Here is a 17,579-nt window from a genome sequence, read left to right on the forward strand (position 1 = left end):
TGACGGTTCTTGGAAGTTGTTCTCGATAGCCCTCGAGGACGCTTTGCTATTTGGAGGTTCGAGCAGCCCGGACTCCAAGCCTTGGTAGCACCTGCCAGTGGACGGATAGGTAGGCCAGCCCGCTAACTCAAGGTGGTAGGGCGGCTTCTAACTAGCGGCTAGGAGGATTTGTGTGACAGACAGGCCGTGACAAGTGTGTCATTTGTATCGGCGCCAGGAAATTAGCTATTCATGCTAAAATGACAACGTTTTGTTATTTATGGCTAGGAGCTGAAAGTTATAGGTTCTTACTTAAGTATAGTGATATGATGTATTGAGATATCTAGATTAAAGTGGTGCACTGGTAGACTCGTATAAAATACCTTTGGCCGCGCTAAGCCGTTGAATGTGACTAGTGTCATGAAGTCGGTTGAATATCTCTCTCAGTCATATACTGCCGTTTGACGGTCATTTCACTAAGGTGACGACGGACTCCACGAGTACTCCGTAACTTACAGTAAGAACGCGCTCCGGCTCCCACCTCCATCGCGCCTTCCGATCGCGGCGCACTAACGCTGAAGGTGCGCGTCCTTAGGTAATGCCGCCAGTGTGAACATCATTGTGGACGGTGACATGCTCGGAATAAAACGAGAGCCGCCACGCAAAGAATACTCTGACATCAGACGCCTCTCCTCCATGGACTCGTTCAGTGTAGATTCTGGACGTTCAAGCGGGATTTGATTCTGCTGCAAACAGCGCACCATCATGCTGGCCCTCAAGTCGATGCGGCCTTCATCTTACTTCCTCTCCAACGAACCCAAACCCACTGCCAAGGAGCTTCCACCCGAGATCCTGGACATCATTGCAAGATATCTCTTCGACGAGGGTCTGGGTCAACTCGACAGCCTGCTCCCTTTTTCTTCTGTGTCTCATCAGTTTCGGCAGTCCGCACTCCCTTTGCTCTTCAGTACTGCCTCCCACGTCGTCAGGGACCGCCTCGACCAAGGAGAAGGCGGCCTGCTTCGCCGGCTCGTCAACCACGCCCACCTTCTCTGTCACGTGCGCACTTTGCACCTCAGGAGGCCGGTCGACATCAAGCGCTTCGTTCCCCCCAAAAATCAAAATGACGCAGACACCCTCACTCAGACTCACCGGGCCTTGGACTTGCAGGCCATTCGCCGCAGCCTGCCCGCAATGTCTCGTTTACAACAAATTAGGTAGGCAAGAAATGCGCATCACTCCCTCGTGCACGTCGTCACGGTGCTGAACCGCTGCTGATAATGCCTTAGATTGGACTGCTCTGCGGATGTTGCTCATCATGTCTTAAAGATGCTGCCACAAGATCGGACCTATGAAGTCATCCTTGATCGGGTCTACTCGTCTTCACAATGGCCCAATCTCATTGAAGCCACCGTCGATCTCGCAATGATTGCACCATGCCACAAGGTCAGTCTCGGGGCATTTGGTGACCCACCCACAAGAAAAACTATGAACAGCCAGGCAGCCTACGACGTGATGTCGAGGGCCAACGCAATCGACCTTCACATGGCTTGGTTGCTCTCACAGCATAGACGCTCCGAAAATCCATCTCCGAACCCTGGCCAGTGCTCTTTCATACAGAATCTTGCCGCTTGGGATGAGCTGCGACTTTTAGTACGACGAGCAGATGAAACCGGGCATCACTTTCTCCACGATCTAGATGCCATCATTCCGTGGGGAAAACTTAGACGATTGTCTATCATTTGGGAGTACTCGGTTCCTATGAATCAGTTCATCCATGATATCTCGACCCACCTCACTCGACTCGAAGCACTACGTCTGCGTGCAGGCCACCGTAGATTATACCATCCACTTTGCAAATATGAGGTTCCCATAACGGGTCTATACGCTGATGCTCCCCCCGTGCCGGAATTCGCAATCAATTTCGCCCGAATGAAGTGCCTCCGTGAACTGGAAATTGACGGCATATGCAATCATGTTCCGATATCTGGTTTAATTGGTTCTGAGCTGAGATGTTTCCGCCTCCACCGTGAGGACGCTGGGTGGTCAGTCTACAGCGTGGAGAGCCAGAGAACTCCAGCAGACATTGCTATGGCGGCAAAGATGGCGCCCAATCTGGAGAGGCTCGAACTAGACATCGGCTATATCGATAATCTTTGGCATCCTACCGCAATCCCGGGTGTTGATGTCGACGTCGAGCAGTACTCTTTTTTGGATGCAATTTCGAAATTCCGCCGCTTGAAATTTCTTCGTTTATTTCCTCCCTTTGTACCCAAGAATACTCTGCGTTTCAGCCCCAGGGCTCCCCATTGCTTACCAGTAACGGATGATCAAGCGATTCGACTGTTTGAGCACCTGCGAAGAAAATGTCCGTCGCTGCAAATGCTATCACTGGCCGCAGTTCCGTCCTTTGTCGACATCGACACCATGTGCTGGGAAGTGAGGCGCAAGGGGGAGAAGACAATCTTAACGACAAAACACCGAGAGCGCAACTATCAACACCGGCAAGTGTGGATTGGCCAACGAAGATTGACTAGCGAGATCAAAAGATTCACTACGCCACAGATATATCTGAACGATTCTGATTCCTGGGTATTGACGCGAAATGACGTCCACGACTTTCGATGACCGAACGTTGAGCCCCTGGAACAACACCACGATACACAATGCAGGCCAGGATCGAGGCAGCGCTGTTGGGCTGAATTTAGGTAAGTGGTTCAACTGTGACATTAAAAGCAGGAATTGCGTTTCTCCTTGTCGTGGCCGTCGCGTGCAGCCTTATTCGGAGCTCTAATGGCGCGTTTAGCCTAGTCCGCATCTGGATCTAGAATGTGTCCACTTCAGGCCGAGAGCATGAAATGCCGAGGGCCCCGGGAAATAATGGAGGGGGCCCACCAGCACCCAGCGAAATGACCGAAGAAACTCAGTCAAACCTGGACCGGGGGCACGTTCCGACTTCATGAACATGATTGGTCAGGCAGCTGCCCTATACGCAGTACTCCGTACATACTGTCCTTCTTGACCCCCCAAATAAGCGTTTCTCCACGATTTCAAGGGGCTCTCTGTCGCACGGACGATGTCAAACTAAAAGCGGCACAGCCTAGTTAGAGTCACGATGTAAGTCTTTGGAAGGTAATTGGATAATTCCCTTGGCTCGACTTTTTCGACGCAAGCCATCAGACCCAAAATACCAGCTTAAATACCTACATGCGTCGCTCATCACAAGTTTTGACCACTTCCACCACTTCCCCTCCGCGACCACCATGCTTCCACTCCCAGTGTGGATGACATTCTTGTCCATCTTTACAGCGTTGGCCTCGGCTCTTCCTGCTCTGCCACAAGTTTACCTCGGTGAAGAGCAAGAACTTCCAGCATGGGCATTCGACACCAATCCGCCCACCCTGGAACACAATCTTCACGCCGAGGCCACTAGCATTCCAATTCGGACTGACCATCCTTTCATCGTGCCTGTGGACAGTGCAGGAAGACCGACCGGAAAGCCGTCTACTCCGTCCGAGTTGCTGATGTGGCACGATGCCGGTTCTTGATATAACGATAACTGCGATTCCTATTATTTTCGAACAGATCACTATCATTCCAAGGCATGCCTAATCAAAGGCCGTGACAACAACCGTGTTCAAAGGCTTGTTGTCTTTTGACCGCTTACGTATCAATTGGCTGTGCTAGTCTATGAGAGGACGGCTGGCACTGCATTCACATGCAAGAAATGACTCGGCATTGAGACCCAACTTATGACCAGCAGCCCCGCTGCATCATGCCTCACAACTATTTTACGGCAGGTCGACCGCTTATCGCCCATCGCCCGGATCGCCCAGATTTGTATCGCGGTTACCTATCCATGCTCTCGGGGCATTTATCGAACCCTGATGGCCCATTCATTCATATTTCCATGGCCTAGCAATCGCTCTCGAAGTATAGACAGTTGTGATGTTGGATGCAACAATGCATGAGTAATGACGGACCAACCACGCCATACCCTGTGTAACATGAGCAATGCAAAGATGGTTGAAACAGATACCAGAAAACGTCTCTTAACCTCCAACATACGTAATAGTACGCGTCATCTAGTATAGAACTAACTGAATTCGAAGTCGTTACGTTCAGAATTGGCAATATCGCGCTATCTCGTCACGTGCCTAAGAACCTGTGTCACCACTCATCCCTATGGTGTGAAAACAAAATCTACCTTGTCTAGTCGTGAGACATTGTCCCCATCCCACGAAATGGGTCCCGCGGTGAGGCTGCTGTTAAATGAAGAAACTCAAGCTCTTCCCTATAGTCTTGGTTGGACTCCTGGGGCCAATTGCACTGGGCCTACACCTGAACGCCCCCGATTGGGCGCGGAACTCTCCGAATTTAGGTACTTGGACCCATCAGCGGGGAACATATGAAACACGCGTCCCATATTTGAAGTTTGTCGAAATTTCATGATTGACGCAGTTGTATTGTGGGTTCCTCGTTGTTAGTAGTAGTGGTTATTTGACTGCTGCGCCCCAATACTCGATTTGTCCTCAGTCATACTCCTTCAGCTCTGGTCTGAGGCGGAGCGCTTCGTGCGGAACGTCGTACCAGTTTGTCTTCATTACTGCAGAGTGTGGATGTTGAATTTAAACCCGACTCGAGCTTGAGGAGCGGCATAAGGGCAATTTTTGTCTTCTCTTTTGAATGAAACATATATGGTTATGCTACAGACATGCTCGAAGAGATTCTAGCTCACGTACCAGTGGAGGTAATGGGACTGGTTCGCATCACACATAAAATACTCGCGGGTTAGTCTGGAACGAACACACCTCTTGATAGTACACTGTGTAACCATATAACTCTCCATGTTGCTTTGACTGACCTAACACCAATCCAGGGCTTATGTGACTGTTCAATATTGTCCCGCGATCGTGAATGTACCGGTCTTAGAGATGAGATACTCGTTGACAGCAACATCCTTGCCAGATTCCTTGCCATAGCCGCTCTCCTTGATGCCTCCGAATGGGGACTCCGCCGCAGAGGAATTGCCCGTGTTCTAATGTCACAAAACATGTCAGTCAACTGTACTCGCCGGGAGCGCAGCAATCATCGTGTGATTGTATGGTGTACTCACCAAGCCAATCATGCCAGCCTCGAGGTTCTCCAACATCCTCCACATGCGATCGACGTTCTTGGTAAAGGCGTAACTCGCCAGGCCCATGCTGGTGTCATTAGCCCATTTGACCGCCTCCTCTTCCTTGTCGAACTTGAAAAGCCCCGCCACCGGCGCGAACGTCTCCTCCTTGCTTAGAAGCATCTCCGGCGTCATGTCCACTAGAATGGTTGGGTCCATGAAATACCCTCCAACACCCTTACCTAGTCCGGAGCCCTCGTCTGCGGTCGCACCCTTGTGCGCTTTGCCCGTGCCCAAAACAAGCCGAGCCCCATGCTTGACCGCATCTGCAGCTTGCTCTTCTGCCTTTACCAACCCTCGCGGAGTGGTCACAGGTCCCATGGTTGTTCCGTCGGTGGCGCCATGTCCTACCTTCAACGCCTGTGTCTTCTCAACCAGCATCTGTGTGAACTTCTCGTACACCCCGCTCTGTACGTACAAGCGGTTTGCCGTGATGCAGGCCTGACCCGCGTGGCGCCATTTGAGGGCCATGAACTGGGCAAGTGCCTGCTCGAGATCTGCGTCATCGAAGACAATGAATGGGCAGTTCCCGCCGAGTTCTAGAGTGCACTTCTTTAGGCCTTTGGCACAGAGTCCTGCGACGATCTTCCCGACTCGCGTGGATCCTGTAAACGTGACTTTCTTCACAAGCGGGTGCACAATGAGTGCTTCCGACAAGCTAGGTGTGTTCTCTAGCGACGTTGTCAACACGTTGAAAACGCCAGGAGGGAAGCCGGCCTTGGTTGCGAGGTGTGCCAGTGTCAAGCAGGTGAGTGGCGTCTCGGGACTAGGCTTGACCACCATCGTGCACCCGGCCGCAAACGCAGCACCGGCTTTTCGCAGGATCATCGCAATGGGAAAGTTCCATGGGACCAAGGCCACAGCAACACCGATGGGTTGCTTGATTACAAAAGTCCGCCGGTTGGGCGCCGAAGGCACGGAGACAGAGCCTTGGATGCGTTCTGCCTCGCCCGCGAACCACCAGGTGAAGCCCAGCGAATAGTCGAGCTCACCATATGCCTCGGCCAGTGGCTTCCCGGTTTCATAGGTCAAGATTTTGGCAATGTCGTCCCTTGCTGCAGTGATGAGGTCGTGCCACTTCATCAACAGCTGCGCTCGTTTTCGCGGATTAAGGATGCTGTATTCCTTGAATGCTTTATAGGAGGACTGGATCGCGGCGTCGACATCCTCCACTGCGTTGTCCGGGGATGAGGCCCATGTCTTGTCACTGCCTGGGTCGATAATATCGAAGCGTTTTCCGCTCTTCGCCTGCACCCATTCGCCGTTGACGTATGAGTCTTGGTGAAGGAGATCAGGGTCGTTGAGCTCAAAAGGAAGCTGGGGCTTGGACATATTCGCGGCTTTGAGGGGAAACAAACTGGAGAGAGCGGGCGAGTGTTGTGATGTGATGAGGTTCAAGAGAAGATGGCAGGATGACGACGACGACCACGATGATGATGGTGATGGTGATGATGAAGGAAAAAGAACTGCGTAGCTCGTTGACGATAGATTATTAATACAAGATTTAGTATCTCCGACCCCTGCAGTGAGCTATTCACGGCGTGGCCAGCGTCAAGCGTCGGGGGAGAGGGTGGTGATGATGCTGTTGGCATGTCATTATTTGATATTCAGTGCAACCCCGCACTACCTGGATGGATAGATGGGCGAAGTTTTCTCCAACCACTGGCGCCTTGGAGAATCACACATCACACATCTCACTTTTCCTGCTCTCGGAACCTTGGGATTCTCATACAGTTGGAGGTGAAGCTTGGTTTGGAAGACTCGGAGACCATCGGCCCTCGGCGATTGTCGCTCTTCGGCACCATTGGCGTCCTAGACCGCTGTGAAGCAGGTTTGTTCAGCGGTGACTGCGGTGCTCTCGGGGTTGCTCGGGAGGGTTCCCGATGACCGGAGCAGATCAGATCGATCGGCTGGCAACTGGCAACTGGTGACTCCAGTGGCAGTGGCTCGGTTTAAAGAGAATGCTTGACCTGTGCACATGAATTGTTCGGAGAGAGCTATAGTCTGACCAATGCGTTCAATCTGTGCCTGTCCTACTTCGTCCATAGACACCACCAGCAAGAACAGGCTTGGCTGGATCCCACGGCCCAATGACCACATTCTTATATCGTTGCAATCCTATCAACCACCATGAACAGCCTCCCATGACAAACGCCGTGATAAACCCGCCGATGAGGAGTCCTATGGTACTTCGGAGAATCACATGCCATATCCACCCCAGGCAGAAGCCACAATTTCCATATGTATGTGTGTATGATTGTGATAAGATGAGACCGAGGCCGCAGGTAGACATGCCCACCAAGCCCAAGGTCAGCAGGAGGTGCACGTTGAAAGATTTATGTCGGAGATGTCGTCGGAAGACTGGAAACAGTCCAAACACCTGGATAGAAAACAACGTGAGACTGAAAACGGCTGTGGAAGTCCGCAGTCTGGATGCCAGAACAGTACTGGCCATCAAGGCAGCATTGGTCGATAGCGAAGACGGGAACGGAGGAGCGCGAACCGAATGGTTGAACTGCGCAAGTACGGGTTCTATCGTTCTATGCCCGGCTGCTCCCGGAGAAAGAGGCTCGACCTGAGTCTTGGTGGGGATGTAGATGCTTCCATAATCGAAGAAGAAAATGTTGATTATCAGCAGCCAGGTAGCCAGCGCCCAGATAGAGTCAGATGATGTTGACTTGGTGAGTGACTTCAGAATAGGCGACAGTCCCAACAAGACGAAGTAAATAAGACAAGCTGACCGAAAAGTTTTGCGGCGTGCTTGTGAGCCAGGCGTTACTGCGGTCGATGACACAACGCTCTTGGGTGACTGAGGCTGCCGCGGCCGGGAAGTTGTGGGATGGAGATGTTGGAAAGGTTCGGGAGACATTTCGCCCAGGGTGTCGATTGGCGAGATAGATTGAAAGGATGATTTGGACAATGACTGCGTGTGCTTCATGGCAGTCTTCGATTCGTGGTCCTTGACACTGAGGTTGGTGGTGGACAAGCGAAGACCCATTCCGCGCCCAGTAAGACTATTGTTTACATGACCGTTGGTGTTGGTGTTGGTGTGGCCGTTGGCTTGGGCTGTTCCACTCACGACGGGTTTGACGGATTCGGCTGAACTGGTGCTGGATTCATCGTCGAGGTCAAGAGATCGTCGATTGACCTTCAGCAACGTGGCCATCTCTTCTGCCTCTTCCTGTCCTATCCAATGGTCCCATAGTATCCAGCTCACGAGGGTTGCAATCGTCCCACAAGTGACCACGGCGACGGGCGACAAGCGGCCCTGATAGATACCCGCATAGGCACAAATATAGATTGCGACGGAACACACGTGTTGAACTATCACCGCGGAGTCGGCGACCAAGGGCCAGAAATCGTATGGTCTCAGCCGGGGATTCCTCTGCAGATGATCAAGAAATGTTTCGGTATCGGTATAGTTGTCCGGAAAGCCATGCTGTTTGATCCAGAGCAGCTTTTTCCAAACATGGGGCTGCTTTCTTCTTCTGCTGGCGGCCCTCCTCTTTTCCTCTGCCAGACGCGCCGCAACTGGTGGAATGGCGGGAGGTGCCCTCAGAGACGCAACGGCAGGCCTGAGAGCCGCCGCGGCTAACGATGCAGCGGCAGAGCCATTGATTTCAAGCACAGGGCGCAGTCTCGGCGGGGAGAAGGGCTTGAAGGCGTCCTCTGGGGCAAGGCGGGTTGCTTGAGGTTTCCCTCGATTGGGATGGGTCTCAACGGGGACTGGAGGTGGTATCGGAGAGGGAGCCGGCGATATGACAGGAGTGTCATTCGCTGAGGTGGACGATGTGGTGGCGGTGGTACTTGCTGAAGCGATCGGGGTGGTACTGGTGCTGGTCGTAGCGGAAGGTGGCGCCATGTTGGCCCTCGAGTCGCTACCTCGTTATCATAGCGAGGTTGATGAGTCCCCAAGGTGTCAGTGACGTAGGTCGGTGGCTTCTGCGTCGATCTAGAGTCATGGACTGTTGGATGGTCTCGAGTCTCGACATATGCGCCGTAAAGAAATATGCGACTCGATGCAGCCTGTAGGGGCACGTCGAGCGGGTTCCAAACGCGAGAGTGTCTGACGATGGTCAGGGCAAAAGGACTCTGTTTAAGCTGCTAAATGGCATGTCATACAGCAATAAGTAACAGTCTGACATGTCAAGCAAAACGTCCAGGATCTCGCTCGGGTATCTTTCTCTTTGTGGCCCTATTCTCGGGCTTCCTACCTACTGTAGGTAGTCGGGTCCCAGGAGTGTGTATTATGTAAGCATACCAAGTCTTCCCGTTGGGTGCCGTTGGGTGCCCGCTTCTTGTAAGCCTCGCATCTAGGCACAGAATTGCGAAAGGGTAGAACCGTTTCCCAAGGGGATTGCGCCGGGCAGTAGATATACCTCTTGGTGGCAATTTCGGTTTAGAGTCGTGTGTGTTTTTGAGCCAACCTTGCCACAGAGCGGAGCCATGCATCGACATCTGACTGACTTCTTCTTGGGCGGTATCTCCCAACAGGAAGATGATTTCAGCGGCTCAACTGAGTCTATCAGTCAGATAAAAGGCCCTGAGCATTGTTCCTGGGCCCGACGGACATGATATGTTATTATTAAACTTCAGGGCAAGAATGCCGGTTGAGCTACTTCGCTGCTATTCACTTCTCAGTGCCTCGACTTTTTCGTGCTCCACATGCCACGCCTTGTTCCCTTTATGAATAAGTTCGATAATTGTTTTGCCTTCAAGTATTGGCAACCGTTCTGCGAATCTCTCTTTTGGCCAACACGTCCGCGTTATGTTCTCTGGATACTTGGTAGTACTGCAACTGAACCCCCATCATAGACAAGACTTCTACTTCCCATTTGATCTGCTGAAATCCATCCGAACCCTCAATCATCTACCCACGCTTGTTTCGAAGTTTTCCCACCTCCTTGTCATAGACCCAACCAGGGTGATGTCGATACATCGCCTCCACAAGATAGCTTGAGTCCATGGTAATGACAACAGTAACCTCTGTTGCACCACGAAGAGCTGAAGAGCCGGTGGAAACAGCCTGGCACATTGAGTGACGAGCAGGCATGATCTGAGAACGGATAACTCTGAGTGCTGTAATAAATGCATAGATTTCGGCCTTTTGGCTAGTAGAGCGTTCCCCTGGTTGTAGGATCAGCGGCACGCATTAATTGAACAGTGAATCTGGTCCAAAGCTGACACCAAGACCTTCTTCCACTGAGGAACAAATGTCGCTGTGCCACTAACCAGAGTGAAGCAGCGATCTCTCCAAGGTAGTAGTAGATCTGGTAGCACTGCGCTCCTCTGAGCGGCAGCCTCCATATCCTCGATTTCATCTTCGAGACTATCATCGTCATCGTAAGGGTCATATGCGAGGTCAAGACCGCAAAAATGACAGACACGAAGATGATGCTCAGAGCAGACTGCCTTGCCGTTCCAAGTAGGGAAACCAACTCATTAGGTCTCTTGAGACCTCCAGCGATAGATGAGGTAGCGCTCGACTGCATGGCTTCCAGTGTCAGTAAGACAGTAATGACATCAAGCAGGATTCGATTGTCAAAGTCATCGTGTCTGCAGAGGGTGAGATGCGAGAGACAGATATGAATTTCAGGATGCAGGTTGATGCAATACGCATGGGACCTTTCAAATTGTAGATTGTGATCTTATCATCTAACAACTACCTAGGAGGAGGAGGAGGTGATGTAGAATGAGGGGTTCTAAGTACGCCGCACCTCGGATTGCTCATGTAGCTTCCACCAGGCCCCAGCTGGCACCTTGCCCTTCGTGTATCACAGGCAGGCAGCAAGGCCATCAATAGTATGACTGAGCACAAGGGATGGTTCTAGGGTATAGCTTTCGGTTATGTGCTTAGAAAATATCGAAGGTTCTTTGTCAAGATACTGTAATTATCAGGCCAACAACTTGTGCACCGAGGTGGGTAGTGTCGTCTGATAGCTATCAGTATCTGGGAGTAGCACCATATTAGGCGCCTTCAAGGGCAGTCGTGGGACCTTCTCGCAAGGAAGCAAAATACCAAAGATCTTTCGCTATAGCATTGCCGTTCCTCCGAGAAGTTCGACCGCTGCGTTGCTGATGCAAACTTTGCCGGTCTCCTTCACAACGACTTCATAGATAATCTTACCTCCCTGCCTCCACATCTTGGTAACCACAGTCTGGCCTGGCAACACAGTACCACTGAATCTAACCTTGATATTTCTGAAGGCCCCATAGGTCTGGTAAACGTGCTTGCCGCTGATTCCAAATGTTGCCAACCCATGTAATATTGGAACACTGAACCCCCCTGCAGCCGCAAACCTTGGGTCAATGTGGAGAGGGTTGCGGTCCCCCATCAGACGATAAAGCGCGGCAATATCATCAGGGGTACTTTCTTCGACGACTCTGTCCGGCTTCCGAGAGGGCGGATCATTTATTGCGGTGGCGGCACCACGATTCGAGGGCTGTCGTTGACCCCCAAACCCGCCCGAGCCACGAATGAAAGCAACATTCTCATTGTAAAAGACAGGGTCACCATTCGCATCAACTGTAAGTGAGCCGCTTCTTACTGTTGCAGCATTCTTCTTGTCCACGACTTCTATCAAACGTGTTTCGGTTTTGAGACTGCCTGAAGTTGGAATGGGGAACTTCTTGATTTCAAGGTATTGCTCCCCATGTAGAAGCATGTGCTTCTGATAGTTCGGAATGATTTCTTTCAAGTCGTAGGGGCTCGTCGAGAAGTACGTTGGAACTATACCAAAAGTGGGCAGGACTTGGAATTTCGGTGCATTCTCGTAGACAAGATTCAGGTCTGAGCGGTGCACGCCCAAGGAGAGGTTATACAAGATCACTTCCCGGTCCGAATAGGTATATGTCGACTTCCCCGGTTTCATGGAGAGAGCTGCCTGAATCTTTGAGATATATTTTCTGTTAGCACGATCTTCTTGCGACATGCCGGCGGCCTGATACATTGTCAGCTTCAGAATCCGACCTTGAGGAGTTTGGACTCACCACGTTTGGATTCTTCATTGCATTTCCCATGGTCCACTTGCTCCCCTCTTGGGGCGTGTCCGGATTGTCTGCAAGCCCGTTGTCAAAGTTGCAGATTTCAGGGAAGGCCTTCACGGTGTTAGCAATAATCTGCACGCACTTTGAGGTGATACTCCTCACCCGTGCAACCTCCTCTACAGTCGGGACGCCTTTCTCATGCTCGAAGTCAACCCCCCTGGCCCTTTGCCATCGTGTTGCTGCAAACCAGCCCCCTGCAGCCTCATATAATTGACCAGCCGCTGGTGGTTTGTCGCTGCACAAAGCAGCAACCAGAGGTGCCACGTAGTCTGGTTTTGCTGCAATTACATCCTGCTCAGGCCAGACGGTTCGGGTCATATTGGTGCCTGCGGAAGGAGCAACAGCATTGACCACAATGTTGTATTTCACACCCTCGCGAGCGGTAGTCTTTGTAAAGCCTATAATACCGCATTTCTATGAGTAGGTGTCAGTTTCTGTCAAGTTCGATGTGAAATTACTTACTGCAGCCGCATAGTTGGCCTGGCCAAAATTGCCGTATATTCCACTCGTGCTCGTGATGTTAACAATACGTCCATACCTTTGTTTTGTCATATACGGCCATGCAGCTTTGGTGATGAGATAGGTTGAGCGCAAGTGTATATTCAGCACCATATGCCACTGTTCGTCAGTCATATTAACGAATGCCTTGTCCCCCAAGACACCCGCGTTATTGACTATGATGTCAATCCTGTTGTAGGAAGACACCACTCTCTCAACGATGTTCTGCCCTTCCTCCACAGACACTGAAATTGCGATTGCCTCTCCACCAAACGCACGAATCTGGTCTGCTACCTCCTTTGCATTCTTGACATCATTAACCGCGACTTTAGCGCCTAACTTCGCGAAGTAGGTAGCGTATGCTCTTCCCAGGCCATGGGCTCCACCTGTCACAAGAACAACACGGTCCTTGAAGTTGATTTCTTCTGGGATATTAGTACGAAGTATTGTTTTGGCCTTCTGAAGTAGTCCCATGATATCTGCTGGACCTTTGGGGTGTTCTGCGCCATTCCAGTCTGTAATATTGCCAAAGTTCTGGAGCACTAAAGAGGTACTCAGATGTTCTGGGTTGGCAAGAAATCCCTGGCTTCGTTCCCAACGAATTTTGCTGTAGTGTCCGGCTGCTGCTTCAAAGATGCTTCCTGTCTCTCGACAATGGCTACTGACAAGGACTCCGACAAGGGGAACGACCCAATCAGGCTTCATGATATCCATCATCTCAGGTGTCCAGACAGTCTGCGTTAGTCTGCTTGCGGCTCCTGGGGCGAGAATATTGCAATGAATGTTGTATTTTGCCCCTTCTTTCGCCAATGTCTCGCCAAAGCCTACCAGCGCCATCTTCGCTGCCGCGTAGTTGCTTTGTCCAAAGTTCCCAAACAAACCTGATGAGGAAGAAGTATTGATGATCCTCCCGTACTTCTGCCTCCGCATGTAAGGCCAAGCCGCTCTCGTCGTTTTCATTGCGCCATGAACGTGGACATCCATTATTATGTCCCAATCTTCATTCTTCATATTTCGAAGAGTAACATCTCGAAGAATGCCAGCATTGTTGATCAGTATATCCACTCTCCCGAAATTATCGATCGCAGTCTTGACGATCTTCTCTCCATTTTGTACAGCATCATAGTTAGCCACTGCAGTTCCACCGGCACGATTGATCTCATGCACGACCAGATCTGCAATTCTCGATTTCTCCCTTCCCTTGCCATCTTTTCCATCGAATGACCCTCCAAGGTCATTCACGATAACCTTTGCGCCTCTTGAGGCAAGGAACTTGGCATACTCTTTTCCCAGCCCATTTCCTGCGCCGGTAACGATGGCTACTTGGTTATCGTAACGAATCTCGTGTGTCATGGCTGCTTTGTCGTCAAGAAGCGACGACAGGATGCGTCTAAGACGAGTAGAATAAACCAGGAGACGTCTCGTAACCGAGGACCCGAGGTATCTGGATGAATTTCTGGTATAGATGAAGAAACCCCGCAAATTTGCTCCACACTAACTTCCCCGGGAACGCCTAGGAAAACATAACTTCACGATTGGAGATACGCTGGAGTACCCTAGAAAGGTCAGGCCGAGGTGCCTGCGCGCCGCTCCGGAAGTTCGAGTCTCTGGATAACCGGGGTGGACAGTTTGTCAGAACCGACCGATCGGTGATTCGGTGAGCTGACTAACTTGCCCGTAAGCACACTCTCAGTGACTCTTGGGTGACTCCGGCACAGGTACGGAGTACCAAACATTCATTATTAGCTCTGCGAGTTTCAATGGCCAGGAAACAACACGTTCATCCATCATAATTAGCACCCACAGCCTGCATTTAGATACACTGACTAATCCAAGTAACCCGGACTCCGTAGCTGGTCAGAGAAGAGCGCTTAATTCCGGGTGATATTTATATGATTTATCTATATCCTCCCACCCACTCTCGGCGATTCAAATGATGGATTGCGCATTCATTGTGGCTGGATTCCATCTCCAAGAAGCTCGAATTTGGCGGTAGTCCACTTCTGTCATGCATATGCTTTCAGTAACTCATGAGAATTGAGATCTTGGAAGGCAATCCATTTCTGGTGTACTGTCCATGAGGGAAAATTCGCACATTGTCCATGTGCTGGGTGCGGGCGAACGTCGACCCCAGTGTGATCCGTCGAAACACACTCCGTGGACAGTGGCAACCGATCAAATCTGTTTGTGACAGGTCACAGACATCGTGCAGCCTCTCGATCACATTCTGCTCTCCTGCATACACAGCATCATGCACGCCACCATCACTGGCAGCTACTAGTTACAAGTCTAGGTTTTGCCAACTATTTTGTAGACTCTCGGCATTTGCCTTCTTGGTTACCTAAGTGTTACCTCACCTCCTCCAAGAACGCACAAAGGCTCAAGGAGGCAGCACATCAGAAAGCGTCAGTGGCCCTTGTGGGTATCGTTTGATTCCACAGTATTCGCTTTCCAGTCCGTCATTGGAAACTTTTTGATGTAATCCTTGGTCTCGCCACTCACCCAACTATCACATCACCTTTTGGCTGACAGCTTATGTAGGTTGATAAATGGTACGCCAGCGGGCCCGGATCGAAGGCGAGAGTGTGGTTGTTCTACCTGCAGTCAGTATACGGATGGCAGTTGTGCTACACTCCATCTATTCGTGATTGACGTACTTGGAGACCTAACTTGGTGATCTGCATTTAGGGTCGAACGCTGGATCAGCCTGGCCAGAGCAGCTTTCCTCATGGCTTGCTATCCGTGTCCGCAGACACCGACAATTTTGAGCCACCCGCAAGCCCCTGGCTGACAAGTGGATCGAGATCTAGAGTTTTTCAATTGGTCGCTCTCTAAATTTGGTTCACCACATCCCTCTTAAAGCACGCAGACAGGGTTAAGACACAAAGCTCTTCATAACCCTGTTCCTCGTGAGCTAGACTTTCAGTCCTTATTAACGAGGCAAGCTGCATTACGCGAAGAGCTACTGCCCCAGTAACACGAAACGGCTGGCTTGGATGCGCTCAACTTGAATCTCGGATAAGGTGGCTTTTCGGTTAGGTTTTCCTTCAAGATATTTATTTCGTATGCAGGGCTTGTTTAGAGATCGATGCGTTCCGCTGCAGGCCGCAAAATTGGTAAAGTATTGACACCTAGTGGTTGGCTTTTATAATGATTCTGATCATCCGCCCCACGACGATTCTCATAACATGGAGAGAGTAGCAATATCATAACCAACAACACTCACGACCACAGCGGCACCTCACTAATGGCTCAGGTAGACCCTACCCCTCTTGAAGGAAGGCTCTCTTACACTCTCGTCTGCCTTGTATGTCTATGTCTCGTATCATCATGTTTTGGTGAGTCAAGTTCTACCCACCTAAACATGGGGAAGATGGCTAATTTCTCATCAGCTCTACGTGCACAACGTTTGAAGCTGAAATCAGTTGCACGCATGCCTGCCATACGTATATACCTAATTTTTGTTTACTTCTGGGGAACCTGCTTCATTATTGCTGTTGCTACTCTACGATTCGGCTATCAAATCAAGAACCAGAGGGCATGCCTAGCCGCGATCATCCTCTGTCTCGTCTTCTACGTCGTCGACAAAGTCATTCTGTATCTTTTCTTGATTGAGCGGATCCACATCGTCCGCTCCCGCAGGTACACTCGTCTGACTGACAACTGGTACCTGGCCAATATTGCTATACTTGTCTTGGGCTTTGGGTCGATCGCGATTCTGTCCTTTATGTTCCCAGTCGCTGAACTCACAGATGGAAGATGTCGCATTGGCCTTCCTTTCAAAATTACACTGCCATTATTGATATATGATGTTACCATCAATCTCTATCTGACTGGTCATTTCCTGCATTTTTCTAGACCCTTCATGCTTCCAGACATTCTGAAGCGACTGCCACTCACAATGAGGAGCCCATATATCAGGAATACTAAGCTCGATTTCCCCACGAGACCTAAGGATGGTAGGCAGGACAATTTGCGGACACTTGCCAAAAGGACACTCAAGGGAATGTGTGTTATGCTGCTAGCTACGACTATAAATCTTTCAATCTTGTTCTATATGAGTGGCCGGGAGGACGAATGGATGTGCTTCATGTTTTGCACCTTGGATGGTACGCACTTCATTTCGCCTATTTCTCAGGGATTGGCATACTTATGCTTGCTATAGTCACAATTGGCATTCTTGCCCTGCACTACGTTACAAATCACCCTGCTGAAAAGCAGCTCGGGGTAAAGGTGCACGTGTTGGGTCGCAGATGCTCCGGTCCATTAGCTGGCGACACGGTGACACCACATGATTTTCCAGGCGCTGGAGGAATAAAATGTCCTATCCAGACTTTGATTAGCGTTGGCAGCCAGCATGACCTCCAGGATATAATTACGACACCAGACCGAATATTTATTTCCAAAAGCTATGAAGTACGCTCACCTTCTTTGCTCACTTCCTAGTATTCTTCGTCCGTACCAAGTACTATACTAAGGATTACGTCAGGTCACCCACAACACTGAATAAGCTCTCTCGAAGACGGTCATTAAATCAAGAAGTCTAGCTACCTACAGTGGGAGCTAGGGGTAAGAGAAGCCACCTGCCGGAAAGACACACCGATGATACGCTTTCAAAAGCATGTAATGCAGGACATACAATGCTCTAGGGGAGTAAAACCGGGGTAAGCCGAGGTAGCTATGGAGTTCAGAGTACAACTAATTTCTCGTGGAATACTGTATAGCAAGCTTCCTACTCCACCGTACTTTACGGCTGGTGATCAGATGATCGACCGTAGGGAATGTGCTCGTAGGATTTTTTATCCCGTTTCGGAAGTTCCAAGCTCCCCCGTGGAGGCTAAATTAAGACATCAGCCATGGAATGTGTTTCGCATTACCA

At 50.5% G+C, this 17,579-nt stretch overlaps 5 protein-coding genes across 5 annotated transcripts; 2 read left to right on the forward strand and 3 right to left on the reverse strand.

The window, feature by feature from the left end:
* Nucleotides 1-744: 744 nt before the first annotated feature.
* A1O9_06660 (uncharacterized protein) lies at nucleotides 745-2,535 on the forward strand (the record flags this gene model as incomplete). Its single annotated transcript, XM_013405870.1, has 2 exons — nucleotides 745-1,196; nucleotides 1,269-2,535. Coding segments are annotated over 2 exons (1,719 nt in total), but the record flags the coding sequence as incomplete, so codon positions are not given.
* A 2,338-nt stretch (nucleotides 2,536-4,873) lies between these two features.
* Nucleotides 4,874-6,487, reverse strand: A1O9_06661 (succinate-semialdehyde dehydrogenase; the record flags this gene model as incomplete). The annotated part of the gene is made up of 2 exons (XM_013405871.1): nucleotides 4,874-5,017; nucleotides 5,096-6,487. The coding sequence occupies 2 exons, from the start codon at nucleotides 6,485-6,487 to the stop codon at nucleotides 4,874-4,876; spliced, it is 1,536 nt and encodes a 511-aa protein (XP_013261325.1).
* Nucleotides 6,488-7,172: 685 nt separating this feature from the next.
* A1O9_06662 (phosphatidylinositol glycan, class C) lies at nucleotides 7,173-9,017 on the reverse strand (the record flags this gene model as incomplete). The annotated part of the gene is made up of 1 exon (XM_013405872.1): nucleotides 7,173-9,017. The coding sequence occupies one exon, from the start codon at nucleotides 9,015-9,017 to the stop codon at nucleotides 7,173-7,175; it is 1,845 nt and encodes a 614-aa protein (XP_013261326.1).
* Nucleotides 9,018-11,187: 2,170 nt separating this feature from the next.
* Nucleotides 11,188-14,053, reverse strand: A1O9_06663 (uncharacterized protein; the record flags this gene model as incomplete). Its single annotated transcript, XM_013405873.1, has 4 exons — nucleotides 11,188-12,096; nucleotides 12,146-12,253; nucleotides 12,305-12,616; nucleotides 12,665-14,053. 4 exons carry the CDS (start codon nucleotides 14,051-14,053, stop codon nucleotides 11,188-11,190), a joined length of 2,718 nt encoding a protein of 905 aa, XP_013261327.1.
* Nucleotides 14,054-16,064: 2,011 nt separating this feature from the next.
* On the forward strand, nucleotides 16,065-16,865 carry A1O9_06664 (uncharacterized protein; the record flags this gene model as incomplete). Its single annotated transcript, XM_013405874.1, has 1 exon — nucleotides 16,065-16,865. One exon carries the CDS (start codon nucleotides 16,065-16,067, stop codon nucleotides 16,863-16,865), a length of 801 nt encoding a protein of 266 aa, XP_013261328.1.
* Between the last annotated feature and the right edge of the window lie 714 nt (nucleotides 16,866-17,579).

This window comes from Exophiala aquamarina (genome assembly GCF_000709125.1).
Source record: "Exophiala aquamarina CBS 119918 chromosome Unknown aczIA-supercont1.4, whole genome shotgun sequence".
NCBI classification, from domain to species: domain Eukaryota; kingdom Fungi; phylum Ascomycota; class Eurotiomycetes; order Chaetothyriales; family Herpotrichiellaceae; genus Exophiala; species Exophiala aquamarina.